We start from the raw sequence: 17753 nt of genomic DNA on the forward strand, positions 1-17753 counted from the left end.
TAATGGTGTCGTGTCTTGTACTGTGTGCAAAGATTAACATAGTCACATAGGTCTTAATCTGGGTCCCCCAATGGAAGCGTTATTATCCCTGCTTAGCAGACGAGGCAGAGGATCCCACATCCTGGCGCATGCCCATGGTTCTGGCATAGTTACCGAGAGCGTCCCCCTCATACCCCCTGTGCCCCTGTCCAGATGACAAATCCTGTGATGGTCCTCGAGAGTAGAAAATTGGGGCAAGAGAAGTCACTTGCCCCAAATCACAGAAGACAGCCAGGGCAGGGCTCACAGCCAACACTCTCCCTTCCCACCACACCTGCCTGCCTTCCCTTCTACAACTCCCCTCAGTGTTTTTGGAAGCGGCTCAGGCAGGGCTCCATGCCCCGAGAGTCCCATGGGAGATGGCTGAGGCCATTCTCAGGACAGCTGGGGATCCTAAAAAGCCACTGCTCACAAGCCACAGGGGTGGGCTGGGTTGTGTCCACATTATGCTCCGCGTTCGACACCCTTCAGTCATGAATGTACAACTCAAGCCCGAGACAGGACCTGGGTGCAAACTCTTTATTGGGGGTGGTAGGGAGCTTCGGCCAGGCAGTGAAGAGTGAGGTGGGACAAGGAGAAACCAACAGGGAGAGCAATCGTGCAGGACCTGCAACGGGCACCTGGGGATCCATCCGCCGGAGACTGAAAAATGCATCCGAATGATCCCACTGACCGGCAAGGACACGGGCCACTTACCCGCCAACCCCCATCCCTCGCCCACTGAGGATCACTCGGGCATATTCACTCTCTGGCACGTGTGCCTGCCCAGGGCGCAGGCCCAGGATGCCCAGCAGGGGGCCCCAGAGCACCCCACGGGGTCAGAGGAAGCCATCAGCATGCACAGGGACTGGGACCCCCGCCTCGGCAGCAGCAGGTCCCAGGCTAGCATCTGTGGCCCTCGCTGTTGCAGTCCCCCAAGAAGCACCTGTGACCTGTGCCATCCCATGTGATGCGGGAAGAGAGTGGTCCAAGATGATGCTGTAGAGTGAAGGGGCCCCCAAGGACGAGGCGTAGCTCCAGAGCTCGTCCTGAGGGCAGCAGGAAGCTCACGACGGGTTCTAAATCAGGAATGGGCATCAGCTGGTTAGCACTTTCAGTCAGCCTGGCCGCTGCGCCGTGAAAGGCACCAGCCCTGAAGCATGTTCATAGCACAGACGGCAGGGGGTTCACGGCCAGGGAGAACTCGTTCCAGAGCAGAGCTCCAAGCAGGGGCAAATTTGCCTAACTAACCCTTCCGGGACATCGGGCAACGTCTGGAGAGATTTCTGATGGACACAAGAGTGACGGGGACCACTACTGGCATCTAGTGGGTAGAGTCCACAACAGCAGCCTCTGGCCACGACGGGAGAGAGAGACTCAATGCCAGACAGGTGACCGCACAGGGGCAGGATGCGAACTCCCCTGCCGGGCAACAGGGCCTTGCTCTCGGTCCAGAAGAAGGCAGACAGCTTTCATCTCCGTTTGCTTCGTAGTGACCGCCCGGACCAGGGGTCAAGGCTACCAGGCTCACGCCAGGGTCCATCGGCGATGCCCGCCACGGGAGCTGTGCCATCCGCCGTGTGTTCTGAACAAAGTTCGTTTCTCCTTCTTTGGGCAAAGGGCAGGGCTGAGAGAGAGGACCGTGGTCATGACTTCCCGGTTTACCGAGAGGCTGCACCAAGCACACGCATAGGGTTAAAGCACGCTGGAAGCTGGGCTGCACAGACCTTGAGCTAGCCACCATACGAACTGCCCAGAAACTCCCATCCCCGCAGATGCCAGTGCAAATAACAGAAACGGGAAGCAGTCATGGGTCAAGACGAGGCAGGGTGAACTGTGCGTGCTATGTCTCTGCAGCCGTGCCCGTGAGTACAGTATTGACACTGCTCCATTACGCAATCACATGGGGCACCTGGGAGGCTCAGTCAGTTACGCGCCCCACTCGACTTCAGCTCCAATCGTGATCTGGTGGTTTGTGAGTTCAAGCCCTACATCGGGCTCTGTGCTGGCAGTGCAGGGCCTGCTTGGGTTCTGTCTCCCTCTCTCTCTCTGTCCCTCCCCTACTTTCTCTCTCTCTCAAATAAAAATAAAACTTAAAAAAAAAAGTTATGCTATCACACATAAATGCCACCCCACTCCAGGTTTGGAAGAAACTATACAACTCTGGGACGTCCCTGACCTCTCTCCGCTTCTCGTCTCCCCTTGCTAACTGCTGGCTGCGTCTTCCCTCCTTTCTCTGCCGTGACCTCCCCCTCCCACTCACCCCAGCAACAGACTGTTTATCATAAGCAGCCTCAACTCTCCTGGGAAGGAATCCGCTCTGCTTCTTGCTATCTAGTATCAAATGCAATACGTTTGGGAAGATGGTCTATTTGATCCTGCCTAAGAAACAGTTTCCACTCACTCTCTAAGTTCAAAAAGTAGGAGCCAGAAAAGACCTTTTTTTAAATTGCTTTTGCAGTACTGGTGCTGAACTCCTCAAAGTGTGATTCACAGACCCCCTGCCTTCCCCAGACCCCAGTCCCTCCAGGGTGGTGTTCTGAACAACTTGTACCTCTGGGAATGTCCATGACCCCTGCCTTTCCAGAACACTTCCCAGGTTAAGGATTTTCTAACACCATTCTGACCTCATTCATACATTTCTAAAAACAAAAATTAAAACCTTTTACAGGGTACCTGCTCCATTAGGGTCCCCTGGGGGTGCTGAACCTTCACGATCAATCAAGTCAGTCCCTCCTCAAAGAACCCACAGATGGGTGTGGGCTGGAAAGTCAAGAGAGGCCCAGGGGCTATGGGGGCCTGAGGGGAGGACTCCCTGGGGAGGCAAATCTGTGCTGGGCCCAGGATGATTCCGGGCTATGTAAGTGAGAAGGAGTGAGCAGGAGGGAGGGCCTCGGGGCAGAGGGATGCATAAAGCCTCTGGCTTGTTGCAGACTGCCCGTCCATCACTACCGGACCTCACATAAGGGAGACCCCAGAAGACACACAACCCCACGGGGCCGGGCATTCAGGCAAGTAAAGCACTGGGAGATAATATACATGGACAGTCCTAGCTCCATGCTTGGCTATACGCTCACCTTCCCAGGACCCAAAATCAGGAGGGTGACTCTGGGCCTTCTAGTACCTTCTGGGGAGGAATTCATTCATTCATTCATTCATTCATTCACTCACTCATTCACTGGTTCATTTGTTCATGTAATAAACATTCACTGAGCTGCTCTGATGTGCCAATCCCCATGATAATCCTGGGGATAAAATGACAAAGTAAACCCATAAGGTGAACCCTCCTGGAGCTCAGAGCCAGCCCTCACATCCCTGGGGGAGGCGACAAGGCAGTGGCTTTGAGGACAAACTCCTAGTGGCTCTGGCAGACTTCTTTGCGTCTCCTGCTGACCCAGCACTTTTTCCAGGGAGGATCAAGGCTGCCCCCGAGGGGTCAAGATTGAGAGAGGAAGGCTGCTGTGGGGGCCTCAAGGCATCCTGTGTAAATTCAGAGTGTTGAGCACAGGCTCCTGCTCCAGGCTTCACGGAGTTCAGGCTGGGACCAACCTGTCAAGCCCCAGGCAGCACAGACCTAGCGAGGACCAGGCCGCAGAGCTGAAGTGCCACAAGGAAAGCCAAACAGCACCTTCCGGTGGGTTGCGGAGGGTTCTCGCCTCCAGAGAAGCACAAACCAGGGCTGTTCAAATGCAAAACGGCTTTGTTGAATCCTCTGCTCCTTTCTGGCTTTCTCCTTCCAGAGAGCAAGGCTTCCTTTGTTTGCAGACTCCAGGCTTTTTCCAGAAGCAAATCTACTGTTAGTCAGCTCCACGGTGATGAGAGGCTTTGCAAAGGCCAGTGAACTCTCTGAGGATTATCATTTCCTCTCAATCTCCCAGACCTCAGGGCTGCTTGGAACGCACCTTTATCAATTAGCGTCTTCATGAACACTCTTGATGCGGGAATAATCATCATAATCAGAGCAGTATCATCGACCACCATTTATTGAGACCCTAGCATGTGCCACGCTCTATGCCAATCACATACCGTGCATCTGACCCTCCCGCTGGAGGTTGGTACTTGTAGCAAATGCTGTCCTGTGCCCCACATCTCTCTCCTTCGGGGCCAGGCCGCTCATTCTTCCCTCTCCCACGAGTAGTGCAGGCTGGCAGCTCTCGGCCAAGTTCTTTCCCAGGTGGAAGGGACCGGCCTCCCCAAGGTCACACGTTTCCTCCCTGGGGGGTGACGTCACCCAGGTGCCTGGCCCCACGGCACCCCACCGTCCTGCCTCCTGGAGGGACAAGCCTGCGGGGCAACCCTGCTCCAGGTAGCTGGTGGTGTTGTGGCTTCTGCAACTGCCTAACGGTTGAGCTCCTCCCTCTGCCCCATCAACCACCCGTACTCCTCAGCAAGTGCAGACTTCTAGAACGTTCTCCAGTAAACCTGCACGCAAATCCCTACCTCAGACTCTTTCCCAGGGCACCTGATGCAGCACAGTAGAGCTTACTACATCTATTCTGTGCAAGAAAACAAAACAGAAGCTCAGAGAGGTGGTATGATTTGCCCAAGGCCACACACCAGGAAGTGCAGGAGGCTGGGGGGAGGTGCTAGACTCCGACTTCAAAGCCCCTTCAGAGGAGGCCATCTTCTCACCACAATACATCCCTTTTCCTCTTTAAATGCTGGTTCAGACGCCCCGAGTCCCTCCAATGAATCCAGCGCTTTTCCGAGTGCTGCTGGCAAGAGCTGTGAGCAGAGTACAGGGATGCCCTTTCTAACTCTCCTGGCGTCAGGTTATCAAGACAGAAGCTTGGCAGGCAGAAAATAATGTCAAAATCCGTTTCAAAATGCTCCACAACCCTCAGGGGCAAAACAGTCACAAAAATTTATTTCTTCCAAATCAAACTGAATCAGGCTCTGAGCTCCCGTTTGCCAAGGGAGCGAGAGGTGAAGTTGCCAGGGGTTCTGTCCTCTCTCTTCGTGGGAAATTCTCCCGTTACCTGGTGCCTGGAAAGCGGAAGAGGGGCGGGGACCCGCCACAGATGTGGGTTTCGGAGTCTGCACTGCTCTTCCTGCTTTAAGACTCCTGTTGAGGGGCTCCGGGGTGCTCAGTGGGTTGAGCGTCTGACTTCAGCTTGGGTCATGATCTCGCAGTTCGTGGGTTCGAGCCCCACACAGGGCTTTGCGATGACAGCACAGAGCCTGCTTCAGATTCATATTCTCTCTCCCTCTCTCTCTCTCTCTTCCCCTGATCGTGTTCTTTCTCTCTCAAAAGTAAACATTTTTTAAAATGTTTCAAAAATAGGTTTAAAAAAAGACTCCATTGAACCCAGTTCAATGAATCCCTGGATGCTGACGCCCAGACAAGCTTCCAGGAGCACGGCCAGGAGTGTCCTCTGCAGGGACCACAAGCCCGGCCACACAGGCTATTACGGCTTTCAGTTTTCACCTCAGTGGGGACATCATGACAGGGTCACTGGTCTTCACCACCTACGGCATTCCCCCCAGACTCACCCCCTCGCTCCACCTGGAAACCCAGACCCCTCCCCAGCCACTGGACATACTTTCTTTCATCTGTTCCAATTCTGGAGGCTCTCTTTTTCAGAAAACCCACCTCGGTCACCTCAGAAGGAGATAGAATTAGCAAATAAAGCCTTGCCATTTCTTCCCATGAATTCCCAGGCTTCCTGAGGACCCCCCCCCCCCCCACGCTCCATCTTTCAAAGGCTTGCTCAGCATATTAGTGTCCTGGAGACGCTGTAACAGATGACCACAGGCTTGGTGGCTTAGAGCAACACAAATGTATTACAGCTCTGGTGGTGAGAAATGGGAAGTGAGTCCCACTGCACTGAAGCCAAGGTACTGACAGAACCACGATCCTTCTGGAGGCTCTGGGGGGGTCTGCTTCCCTGCTTTGTCCTGCATGTCGAGGTGCCTGAACTCCTGGGCTCACAGACCCTTCCTCTGTCTTCAGGGCTGTAGTGTAGCATCTTCAAATGTCCCCCTCTCTCTTTTCCTCCCTTCTTCCCTCCCCACCCCGTCACATCTGCCACCCTCATCACGTCTCGTTCTCTGACTCTGACCCTCCTACCTTCTTCTTATAAGGACCCCTGTGATCACACGGGGCCACTCAGATCACCCAGAAGCATCTTCCTATTTCAAGACCCTTGTCTTAATCACACCTACGAGGTCCTTTTTGCCATGTAAGGTGACGTATTCACAGGCTTCAGGGATTACAACATGAACCTCTTTGGGGAGAGTTTAGTCTGTCTACCAAAGATCAGCAAGTACAATCCCTCCTTTCCAATTTCATACGGCGAAGGGATCAGTCCCAAATCATTAGTTCAGAGTATTCTGCCTGTCAGGTGGAAGCTGAGATTCCCTGTGCAACCTCCCTTGGTCAGAAATTCATCAACGTGTCTGGTGAGGCAGCAAGTCCTCTTAGGTCAGTTTGGCCACTGCCCACAATTCCTTATCCACACACTCAGCACTTCCCGTTCTGCAGGAGCCATGGCCAACCTTCCCACCTAGGCCCCCAGGGGCCAACACCCTCTTGCACGACCCTCGGCAACTCGACAGTGGCACCTGGCTTGTGCTCTTAGTTCTGAGTGCGTGGCCATCACAGCAGCCAACGCTCGGAGGAGACACTGAGGACCCTCCAGTCCTGCAGTGCCATTGGCCACATGTGGCTCACAAGCCCTGGAAATGTGGCTTTTCCAAACTGAGATGGGCTTCACCTATAAAATGCACACGGGCTTTGGATGGTTTAGTACAAATAAGAATGAAAGGCCACAAAAGGACATGGAAGAAACCTAGATGCACATCACTAAGTGAAAGAAGCCAGTCTGAAAAGGTAACGTACTTGATGATTCCAACCATGTGACTTTCTAGAAAAGGCAAAACTGTGGAAAGAATAAAAACATCACCGGTTGCCAGGGGTTAAGAGAGGGACAGACAGGAGCACAGAGGATTTTTAGGGCAGTGAAACTACTCCGTATGGTACCGTAATGATGAAAACAGGTCATTTTTTATACATTTGTCCAACAGAACAGTGAGCACAGAATGTACAATACCGAGAACGAACCTAAATTACGGACTTTGGAGGACTATGATGTGTCCGAGTAGATTCATCAATTATGACAGACGTCTCACACAGATGGGGATGCTGACAGTGGAGGAGGCCATGCCCGCGTGGGGGCGGCGTATGTGGGGAATCTCTCCATCTTCCCCTGAACAATACCATGAACCCAAAACTACTCTTAAAAAAAAAATGCCTATTTTAAAAACACACAAAAAAATGAAAGATAATGTTTTTATGTCAATTCCACGTGGAAGGGATAATATTTTGGATCTATCAAGCTGAATAAAACACATTACGGAATTTATTTCGTCTGTTTCTTTTTTCTTTTTTCATGTGTCTAAGGAGATTTTAAGTTACACAGAATTATGTAATTCTATAATTATGTAAAATTACATTTGTAGCCCATTTTATATTTCTGTTAGGCAGCGCTGGTCTGATCAAATGTTTTCTACAGAGCTGTGTCCCTCTGTCAGCCCCGAGGAGGGATGACTGGTTCACTCCTGTGCCACCTGGTGCCAGGCCACATCCCTGGTAGGGAGCAGACAGTCTAGTGAGTGTTTGCTGCATGAACGGGAGACCAAATTGCTGAGCACCTGACCAGGCTGGGAATGGCTCCACAATCCCACCATCCTCTCCCATCTGAACCCTCTGTCCTCCGCTCATGCCCTGTCTGTGAATCTGAAGCCTCTGTCTCCGCTCACGCCCTGTATGTGCAACCAGCATGCTGTATACCGGGGGGATGTTCTGACATCATCCTCAAGACGCATCCTGGAAATGTGTCCCCACTTGCTCGGCCCAAGGAGCTTTCTGCTTACACGTTACTTCCACCAAAGTAGCTCCCGAAATCAGTCCCTTCGTGCTCAGTATTTCATCGACGGCCCATCTCACACTCCTTAGGTTTCTGAATGGCAATCACGCAGGAATTCATATCCCAACTTACAGGCGAAAGGCCCAGGAAGAGAAATGTCAAGGAGCTTGTGGAAAGGTCACAGAGCATATTTGCTCTCCTAGATCCCATTTCCAACCCAAAGTGCAAGCAGTCACACGTGTCTGCTGAACCAAAGAGGAAAAGGTAGAGCATGGCCAAGCCAGGGTTCATTCTGCTTTGTTGTACTTTGCTTTATTTCCTTTTTCTGATTACAAAAGTAACACCTAATCATTATAGGAAGTTTGAGTGGCGACGAAAAATTTAAGGAAACCAGACAACATTATGCCTTTCAATCCTGCCACTCAGCCACCAACAAATAATAGCAGGTTTCCTTCCAGGTCTGGACTTAGGGCTCTTTACATAATGTACATAGTATTTTTCGCAATTCCTCTATCCTACTTTTTTCATTCAACACTGTGGCATATATAATATGATATACATATATCATATACAAATATACAAATATAGCATATTTGATACGATATACAATATCATTTCAAATTCTTCACAGGACAAGCTAAATGCTGTATGCCACACGATAGGGCCTTGCCCTGCACTGTTATAAACAAACCTTCACTCCATTTTGTATTGTTTCCAGAATAAAAACCAAGAATTGGAGTTACTGAATCAAAGGGCAGGAAAACGTGCGAGGCCCTTGATACAGCGCAGCAAAACTTGTAAGGAAAGAAATGGCCTTACTCCAAATTGGTCCAGTGGCCACATTTCTGTTCTCCAGTCTCTATCCCTAGGGATGGCCAGGGACCCTGAGAAAATAACCCTGAATCACTGGGCTCAGAGCAGATCACCCCCAGGGAGCACTGTGGGGGGAGGGTCCTCTCACCGTCAAACTGGCCAGGGAAATTTGTGGGAGAAGATACGACTTCCTTTTGTTGCAGGAAATGGGGCCAAAACTAAATTCACACCATTCTCAGGGAAAGAGAATTTATTGGTTCCTGTGGCTTGGAGAAGATACTTTGGAAAGAATGAAAAGCAGACTTACAGGGATGAGGCCCCAGGCAGTAGGACTGACCTGGACTTAACACCGCCAAAACCTCTCCCTCTCCATTATCTCTCTCTTCCCTCCCTCTCCCTCTCCCTCTCTCTCTCCTTCCCCCATCAATTTATCATTTCCCTCTTCTCTCCTTAGCTTCCTTACCTTCCACTACAGACAGGTCTTCTCTACACGGTGGGGGAAAAGCTAACTGCCAGGGTCTACAACTTACATCCCCCTTTATACGTCCAGCCAAAAACAAGAGTGTCTCTCCTGCAGTATCTATACATCAAATCCAGGGAAGAATGCTCATTGGCTGTGCTAAGGTCACATGCCCACCCACTGAACCAATCACTGATGATGCCTGAGGACCAGAGCTCGGTGACCGGTCAGACCTGAGGCGTATGTCCATCTCATTGGCCAGATCTGTTATCAGAAGGAGAGAGACACAAAATCGTGCTGGATAGTCTTTTTTAAACCACTTTTTTATTTTTATTTTTATTTTTTTAACGTTTATTTATTTTTGAGACAGAGAGAGGCAGAGCATGAACGGGGGAGGGGCTGAGAGAGAGGGAGACACAGAATCGGAAGCAGTAAACCACTTTTTTAAAGTAGTCTTTAGCTACTTCGGTGAAACATGCTCATGTATACCCACAGGCTCCAAGAACATCAAGCTTTGAAAGCAAAGGCATGGACATTTGATGACAGCTGTCAAAGCTAGAAGCCATTCCTTAAGGTAAATTTGAATTTCGATTTTTAAAAAAGAGAGGATGACGGAAACATAACTGATAAACATCAGGACACCCACCTTTGATTGATTCCAAACAGATACCGCATAATTATGCTATTTACCTGGAGATGGCACATGCCAGACGACAAATGTTTCTCTGCAATTACCTGATTTTGTGTTGCCTGATTTAGACGTTCAAGTTGTCAGCGAAGAGCACTTACCCATAAATATAAAATTACCTACGTGTGTTATCCGGGTATAAGACAATCCGTAAACAGGGTATTTAAGAAAAGTGTACAGTGATTACTAAGGCATGCTGTTTGGGGGCATGTTACCTAAGCAGGCAATGAAGTCACTGAATGCTAGTCTCTATTTAAATGTCATTCATCTGCAGATAGGAAGACATTCTACAGCTTTTAATTAAGTCGTAGAATTTCTCGGCTTTACTGTGCATTGGGTGCAAGGTGGTTTTAGTTCATTCTCTTTTACAGTGGGGTGAACTGAGGCTTATTTCTCTGGCAGAGAACCTAGAAAGAAGGGTTATGAAATCTTCAACAGAATTTTCCACATCCTTTGCATCTGCCTTATATGTAAAATGCGATCACTTTTATAAATGTGAAAATATGCTTACACTTGACCTCAGAACTGTGATGGAACGGTGGGGCACACAGAAATTTATGTCTGTTAAGTGCCTACTATGTGCTAGGTATGGTGCAAAGCACGACACACATTCTATCTCATTATGACCACTCTGCCTTTTTTTTATGTTTATTTATTTATTTTGAGAGACAGAGAGACTGACAGAGAGAACAAGCCATGGAGGAGCAGAGAGAGAGAGAAATCTCAAGCAGGCTCCGTGCTGTTAGCCCAGAGCCCGACACGGGACCTGAACTCACAAATTGTGAGATCATGACCTGAGCTGAAACCAAGAGGCAGATGCTTAACTGACTGAGCCACCCAGGCACCCCGACCACCCTGCTTTTATAGGAGATGAAACCAAGGCTCCAAGGGCTGACTTTGAATGCCCAAGGTCACACGGCTTGTGAGTGGCAAAGCCGGAATCTGAAATCAAGCCGGTTGGTCTCCACGGTCCACGTTCTAACTACCACAGCGTGGGTTCCTAGGCTGGCAGCTGAGAAGGATGGAAGCCAAAATTCCCTCCTAACTGTCAGGTTCTGTGAGGCCAAATTTTGTGGCTCTACTCATAAATGGCCCAAAAATAGCATCTGGTGAATCAGGGCTCAGGGGAACCAAGTCCTGCCGGATAGTTCTGTCATCTGTTGTATTTTGCAAGACAAAACCTGTAGAAGCTACCTCATTTGCTGCAGACATTATGCCTTCCCTTGAGGATGGCAGGCAGCGGAGCTTAGCACATGGGCCAGAGTCCACAGAGTACAGCTTCCGGACTCAAATCACCCCGACTCCACTATATTCCCCAGCTGTGGCCATAGCGTGGAATACAGGCAAGGTATTTCTCCAAGTACTGAGTCCCAAAACTCTCACCTGTGAAATGAAGTCAACTATGTTACTCACTTCACAGGACTACTCTGAAATGACTACCTGAATTTTATTCAAATAGATTACATACCTGAACACATACGGAGCACATAAAGGGGATGTTTCTGCCTTCTTCATGTCTCATTAGTTTGAAATGTCTGAAACGGATTAATTCATCCCTTCAGCCAATACTTCTAGGGTACCAGCAATGTGCTAGACACCACGTTGAGCTTATACACCAGTGGACAAACAGACATGGCCCTGTTTTCATACAGCTTACAATCTACCTGGTGAGAAATATTTCTGGCTTTAACTGATACTCCTCAAAGTCCCACAGTGTCTTAAACGATACGTGCATTTGGGGCTTCCAAACAAAAAGCCCGTAATAAGGAGGCCTACAGATTGGTTAAGCACTTCAGTGAATCAGGAGGGCCCCTGAATCTCCCTGACTTCTGTTATTCTCAGTATGAGAATGAGCCCTTGCCTCATGGTCACAAGATGGCTGCCTAAGTTCCAAGTATCACCTCTCCACATGACAGCTTTCCAAAAGAAAGGAATCTTTCTTTTATGAAGGAGAAAAATCTTTGCTGGAATCTCCTAGTCGACTTCTCCTTAGATCTCACTGGCCAAAACTGAGTCACATGCCCACTCCTACACCAATCCCAGGCAAATGAAAGATTTCCACAAATAATTTGAACCAGTTGAGGCTCCTCTCCAGAGGCTGAACACATCGCCTCTTCTTCCAACAACGACGACGAAGATGGGGGAATATTTGCTGGGCAAAATGCCCAGCAGTACCTGCCACAACGGGCAGGTGAGAGGAGTCAGATGCAGCCTGGGGTGGGTGTGATGCTGAAAAACAGGCCAGCTGAGGTCCAAGTGCCCAGTGAGGAAAGGAGCCCAGACTACATACCTGGCAAAGGAGTGAAGGTAACCACACAGAAGAAATAACACATGGAGTCTTGAACTCAAATACCTCCCAACACCAGGTTAGTAACAAAAAATGCTAAAGCCCTCCAAGTGGACATCAAGGCAAAATAGGGGGTGAGGGGGGCATACCCCATCTGTCTAAAGGAGTCAGAGGCTACTCAGTAACAGGTGGTTATTGCTGGTGGGAATTCTGGCCAAAGGCTATCAGAGCAACTAAATTTTGAAGAGAAGTCCGAAATCCAGAATTCTAAAGGAAACCTCCCCCATTTTAAGTTATCGGTAACAAAACGAAAATATTATTAATAAAACAGTGGTCCAAACAAGATGGCTGCAGGCAAGATTTTCTGTGTGGACCTCTAGTTTGCAGTGTCTGGGACAATCTTATCTTATCTTCTCCGGAAGGCTCTCTCACTGCAAAGCTGGGCATATGTGCATTGATTCCCTCCTCCTTGCATCTTTTTTAAATGTTTACTTATTTTTGAAAGAGAAAGTATGTGTGAGCAAGAATCCCAAACAGGCCCCACACAAACCATGAGATCATGACCTAAAATGAAGTCAAGAGTCAGATGCTTAACCGACCGAGCCACCCAGGCAACCCCCTCCTCCTTGCATCTTACATGCACATCATATTCCCGGCCCACAGTCACACACTTCTACTCTTTCTGACACTTCCCAGCCATAGCCCCCTAACCCCATAGCCATACTCCAGTCCTGGATCATCCTCATCCTGATATCCAGGAGGATCAAGAGCCAAATCCCAGACAAAGCAATCGCTTTGAGAAGCCAAGACAGCAGAACAGCATGGAAGTTTTTTTTTGCATCACACATCCATGAACTACAGCCAGATCAACACTACACCATCCTGCACACTAGAACACTGATTTGAGGATTAACACAACAGTTTGCACAACCTGAACCACAGAACTCAGCACGTACGTGGCGCGGAGAGGTAAACTGGGGGAGAGACAAGCTGCAGAGGGCAGGAGTTGTTTCTGCTTGTGCAGAGAGAGGACGGAGACAGCGGGCGAGTTCGGAAAATCACCCCCTCCAAAGCAGCTGGAGAGACAAGAAAAGTGGAAACAGCCGCGGAGACTGAACTAAAAAGGGAGAAAGGAGCAAGGAGAGGGTTTAAATTCCATTAAGACACTCTAAACAGGGAATCGCAGAGTCTGAAACTCCGCAGCTCGTTACCTGGTGCTGCTCTGGTGGGAAAGGCGAAGCCTGGTGCCGGATGCGTGATGTGATTTTGCATGATCCCTCCAACGCTGCCTCTACACGATCGCGTGAACCTTCTCTGGGGCGGGCTGGCGCCCAGCCGCAGTCTCTGGCGACGGCAGCAGCAGAGTCCAGCGAACGTTCCCGGGGGAGGCCGGCACCCGGCCACTGCTCGGGGAGACCCTCCCGCAGAGGATCTGAGCGGGTCCCAGCCGCGGTCCCTCCGAAGTGAGGAGTCGGGAAGCACAGCCGCGACGGAGATAAAACTCAGGAGGGAGGTGCCGCCCGGCAACCTGACGGCTTGGTCACGGACAGCGTAAAAGTGGGAGCGGAGGAAGCCCGAGACAAAGGACGCGAGCGTGACTGCTGGCCGGGGAGAGCAGCTACACTGCTACACTGGGTAGTTGCGCGACGCCATGCTCACTATTCCTGCGCATGCGCACACACACCTACAAGCATCACAACACTCCAACCCGGTAAGCTGGGCAGCGCCATCTAGTGGAGAACGGAGCCGTTGCACTAAGCCCCGCCCAACCAGGCCAACCTCGTTCTTCAGGAACACAAGTCTCTCCGCCTGCTTAATTTACGGACTATACAGTGCTTCATAGTTTGACTTCTAGGGGAAACCAAAGTAATTTCAATCGCATTTCAGTCTATTCGCTGGTCCAGCTATTCAATTTTCTTTTTTCTCTTTTTCATTTCTTTTCTTTTTCTTGAATACAGAAGGAGAAAAAAATCTACTTTATTTTCAATTTTTATTAAAAACATTTCTTTAATTTTTTCAACTATATATTTTACTTTTTTGTAAATTTTTAAAATTCTATTTTACTTCCATCATTTCATTTTATTCTATTTCACTGTATTCATTTTTTCAAATTTTCAAATGATTTCTTCCCCTCCCCCTTTTTTCTCCAATCTTTCAGGCCCCTTTCAACACCCAGACCAAAACACCCCTAGGATCTACCATCATTTATTTGATTTGTGTGTGTGTGTGTGTGTGTGTGTTATTTTTAATCTTTTACATTTTTTAATTTTTTTAATTTAATTTTTTTATCTCAATTCCTTTTCTTCCTTCAAAATGATGAAACCAGGAATTCACCACAAAAGAAAGAGCAGGAAGAAACGACAGCCAAGGAATGAACCAACACAGATACAAGCAGGATGTCTGAACCAGACTTTAGACTCACAATAATAAGAATACTAGCTGGAGTCGAAAATAGATTAGAATCCCTTTTTGTGGAGATAAAAGAAGTAAAAGCTAGTCAGGATAAGATAAAAAATGCTATAACTGAGCTGCAATCTCGAATGGATGCCACGGTGGCAAGGATGGATGAGGTAGAACAGCGATATAGAGGACAAACTTATGGAGAATGCTGAAGCAGAAAAAAGAGGGAGACTAAAGCAAAAGAGCACGATTTAAGAAGGAGAGAAATCAGTGACTCAATAGAAAGGAACAACATCAGAATCACAGGGGTCCCAGAAGATGAAGAGAGAGAAAAAGCAGTAGAAGGGTTATGTGAGCAAATCATAGTGGAAAACTTTCCTAACCTGGGGAAAGACACGGACATCACAATCCAGGAAGCACAGAGGACTCCCATTAAATTCAACAAAAACCGGCCATCAACAAGGCACATCATAGTCAAATTCACAAAATACTCAGTCAAGGAAAGAATCAAAAAGCAGCAAGGGGAAAAAAAAAGTCCTTAATCTACAAGGGAAGACAGAGCACTTTGCAGCAGACCTATCCACAGAAGTTGGCAGGCCAGAAAGCAGTGGCAAGATATATTCAATATGCCGAATTGGAAAAATATGCAGCCAAGAATTCTTTATCCAGCAAGGCTGTCATTCAAAATAGAAGGAGAGATTAAAAGTTTCCCAAACAAACCTTAAAGGAGTTCGTGACCACTAAACCAGCCCTGCAAGAAATTTTAAGGGGGACTCTCTGAGGGGAGAAAAGATAGACACATACATACATACATACATACATACATACATACATACATACATACATAAATACCAAAAGCAACAAAGACTAGAAAGGACCAGAGAACACCACCAGAAACTCCGACTCTACAAGCAACATAATGTCAATAAATTCCTATCTTTCAGTAGTCACTCTAAACCTCAATGGACTCAATGCTCCAATCAAAAGACATATGGTAACAGAATGGATAAGAAAACAAGATCCATCTATATGCTGTTTATAAGAGACCCACTTTAAACCTAAAGACACCTTCAGATTCAAAACAAGGGGATGGAGAACCATCTATCATGCTAATGGTCGACAAAGAAAGCCACAGTAGCCATATTTATATCAGACAATCTAGACTTTAAAATAAAGACTCTAACAAAAGATGAAGAAGGGCATTATATCATAATTAAGGGGTCTACCCACTAAGAAGAACTAACAATTGTAAACATTTATGCTCCAAATGTGAGAGCACCCAAATATATAAATCAATTAGTCACAAATATAAAGAAATTCATTGATAATAATACCATAATAGTAGGGGACTTCCAACACCCAACTTACAACAATGGAAAGATCTAAACAGAAAATCAACAAGGAAACAATTGCTTTGAATGACACACTGGACCAGGTGGACTTAACAGATATATTCAGAACATTTCATCCTAAAGCAGCAGAATATACATTCTTCTCCACTGCACATGGAACGTTCTCCAGAATACATCACATACTGGGACACAAATCAGCCCTGAACAAGTACAATACGATTGAGATCATACTGTGCATATTTTCAGACCACAACACTAGAAACACAAAATCAACCACAAGAAAAAACTTGGAAAGGTAACAAATACTTGGAGACTAAAGAACATCCTAGTAAAGAATGAATGGGATAACAAGAAGTTACAGAGGAAATTAAAAAGTACATGCAAGTGAATGAAAATGATAACACCACAGCCCGAAACCTCTGGGACACAGCAAAGGTGGTCATAAGAGGAAACTATATAGCAATCCAGGCCTTCCTAAAAAAGGAAGAAAGGACTCAGATACACAACCTAACCTTACACCTTAAAGAAGTGGGAAAAGAACAGCAAATAAAACCCAAAACAAGCAGAAGACAGGAAATAATAAAGATCAAAGCAGAAATCAAGGCTATCAAAACCAAAAACACTGTAGAACAGATCAATGAAACCAGAGGCTGGTTCTTTGAAAGAATTAACAAAATGGACAAACCACTAGCCAGTTTGACCAAAAAGAAAAAGGAAATGACCCAAAGAAATAAAATCAAGAATGAAAGAGAAGAGATCACAACCAACACAGCAGAAATACAAACAATAATAAGAGAATATTATGAGCAATTATATGCCAATAAAATGGGTAATCTGGAAGAAATGGAAAAATTCCTAGAAACATATACACTACCAAAACTGAAACAGGAAGAAATAGAAAATTTGAACAGATCCATAACCAGTAAAGAAGTCAAATTAGTAATAAAAAATCTCCCAAAAAACAAGAGTCCAGGGCCAGATGGCTTTCCAGGGGTATTCTACCAAACATTTAAGGAAGAGTTAACACCTATTCTCTTGAAGCTCTTCCAAAAAATAGAAAAACTCTTTCTATGAAGCCAGCATTACCTTGATTCCAAAATCAAAGACCCCACTAAAAAGGAGAACTAGAGTCCAATTTCCTTGATGAACACGGATGCAAAAATCCTCAACAAGATATTAGCCAACCAGATCCAACAATACATTAAAAAAAATATTCACCACGACCAAGTCGGATTTATACCTGGGATGCAGGGTTGGTTCAATATCCGCAAAACAATCAGTGTGATTCATCACATCAATACAAGAAAGGACAAGAACCACATGATCCTCTCAATAGATGCAGACAAAGCATTTGACAAAATACAGCATCTTTTCCTGATAAAAATCCTCAAGAAAGTAGGGACAGAAGGATCATATCTCAAGATCATAAAAGCTATATATGAAAGCCCTGACGCTAATATCATCCTCAATGGGGAAAAAATGAGAGCTTTCCCCCTAAGGTAAGGAACAAGACAGGGATGTCCACTCTCGCCACTGTTATTCAACATAGTATTGGAAGCCTTAGCCTCAGCAATCAGACAACACAAAGAAGTAAAAGGCACCCAAATCAGCCAGGAGGAGGTCAAACTTTCACTGTTCACAGATGACATGATACCTTATATGGAAAACCCAAAAGATTCCACCAAAAAACTACTAGAACTGATTCATGAATTCAGCCAAGTGGCAGGATAGAAAATCAAAGCACAGAAATTGGTTGCAATCCTATACACCAACAACAAAGCAACAGAAAGAGAAGTCAAGGAATCGATCCCATTTACAAATGCACCAAAAACCATAAAATAACTAGGAATAAATCTAACCAAAGAGG

At 47.1% G+C, this 17753-nt stretch overlaps 1 protein-coding gene across 1 annotated transcript in view; it reads right to left on the reverse strand.

Moving 5' to 3' along the window:
* The window catches only part of LOC122209466, a 91540-nt gene extending 77676 nt beyond the window's left edge, over positions 1-13864 (reverse strand). The window contains exons 1-2 of the mRNA XM_042921335.1: positions 13823-13864; positions 13346-13760 (exon numbers count right to left, since the gene is read on the reverse strand). Coding sequence (XP_042777269.1) covers positions 13346-13760; positions 13823-13864 — 457 coding nt within the window. The remainder of the gene's footprint in view (positions 1-13345; positions 13761-13822) is intronic.
* Between the last annotated feature and the right edge of the window lie 3889 nt (positions 13865-17753).

Source organism: Panthera leo, chromosome E3, assembly GCF_018350215.1.
Source record: "Panthera leo isolate Ple1 chromosome E3, P.leo_Ple1_pat1.1, whole genome shotgun sequence".
Taxonomy (NCBI): domain Eukaryota; kingdom Metazoa; phylum Chordata; class Mammalia; order Carnivora; family Felidae; genus Panthera; species Panthera leo.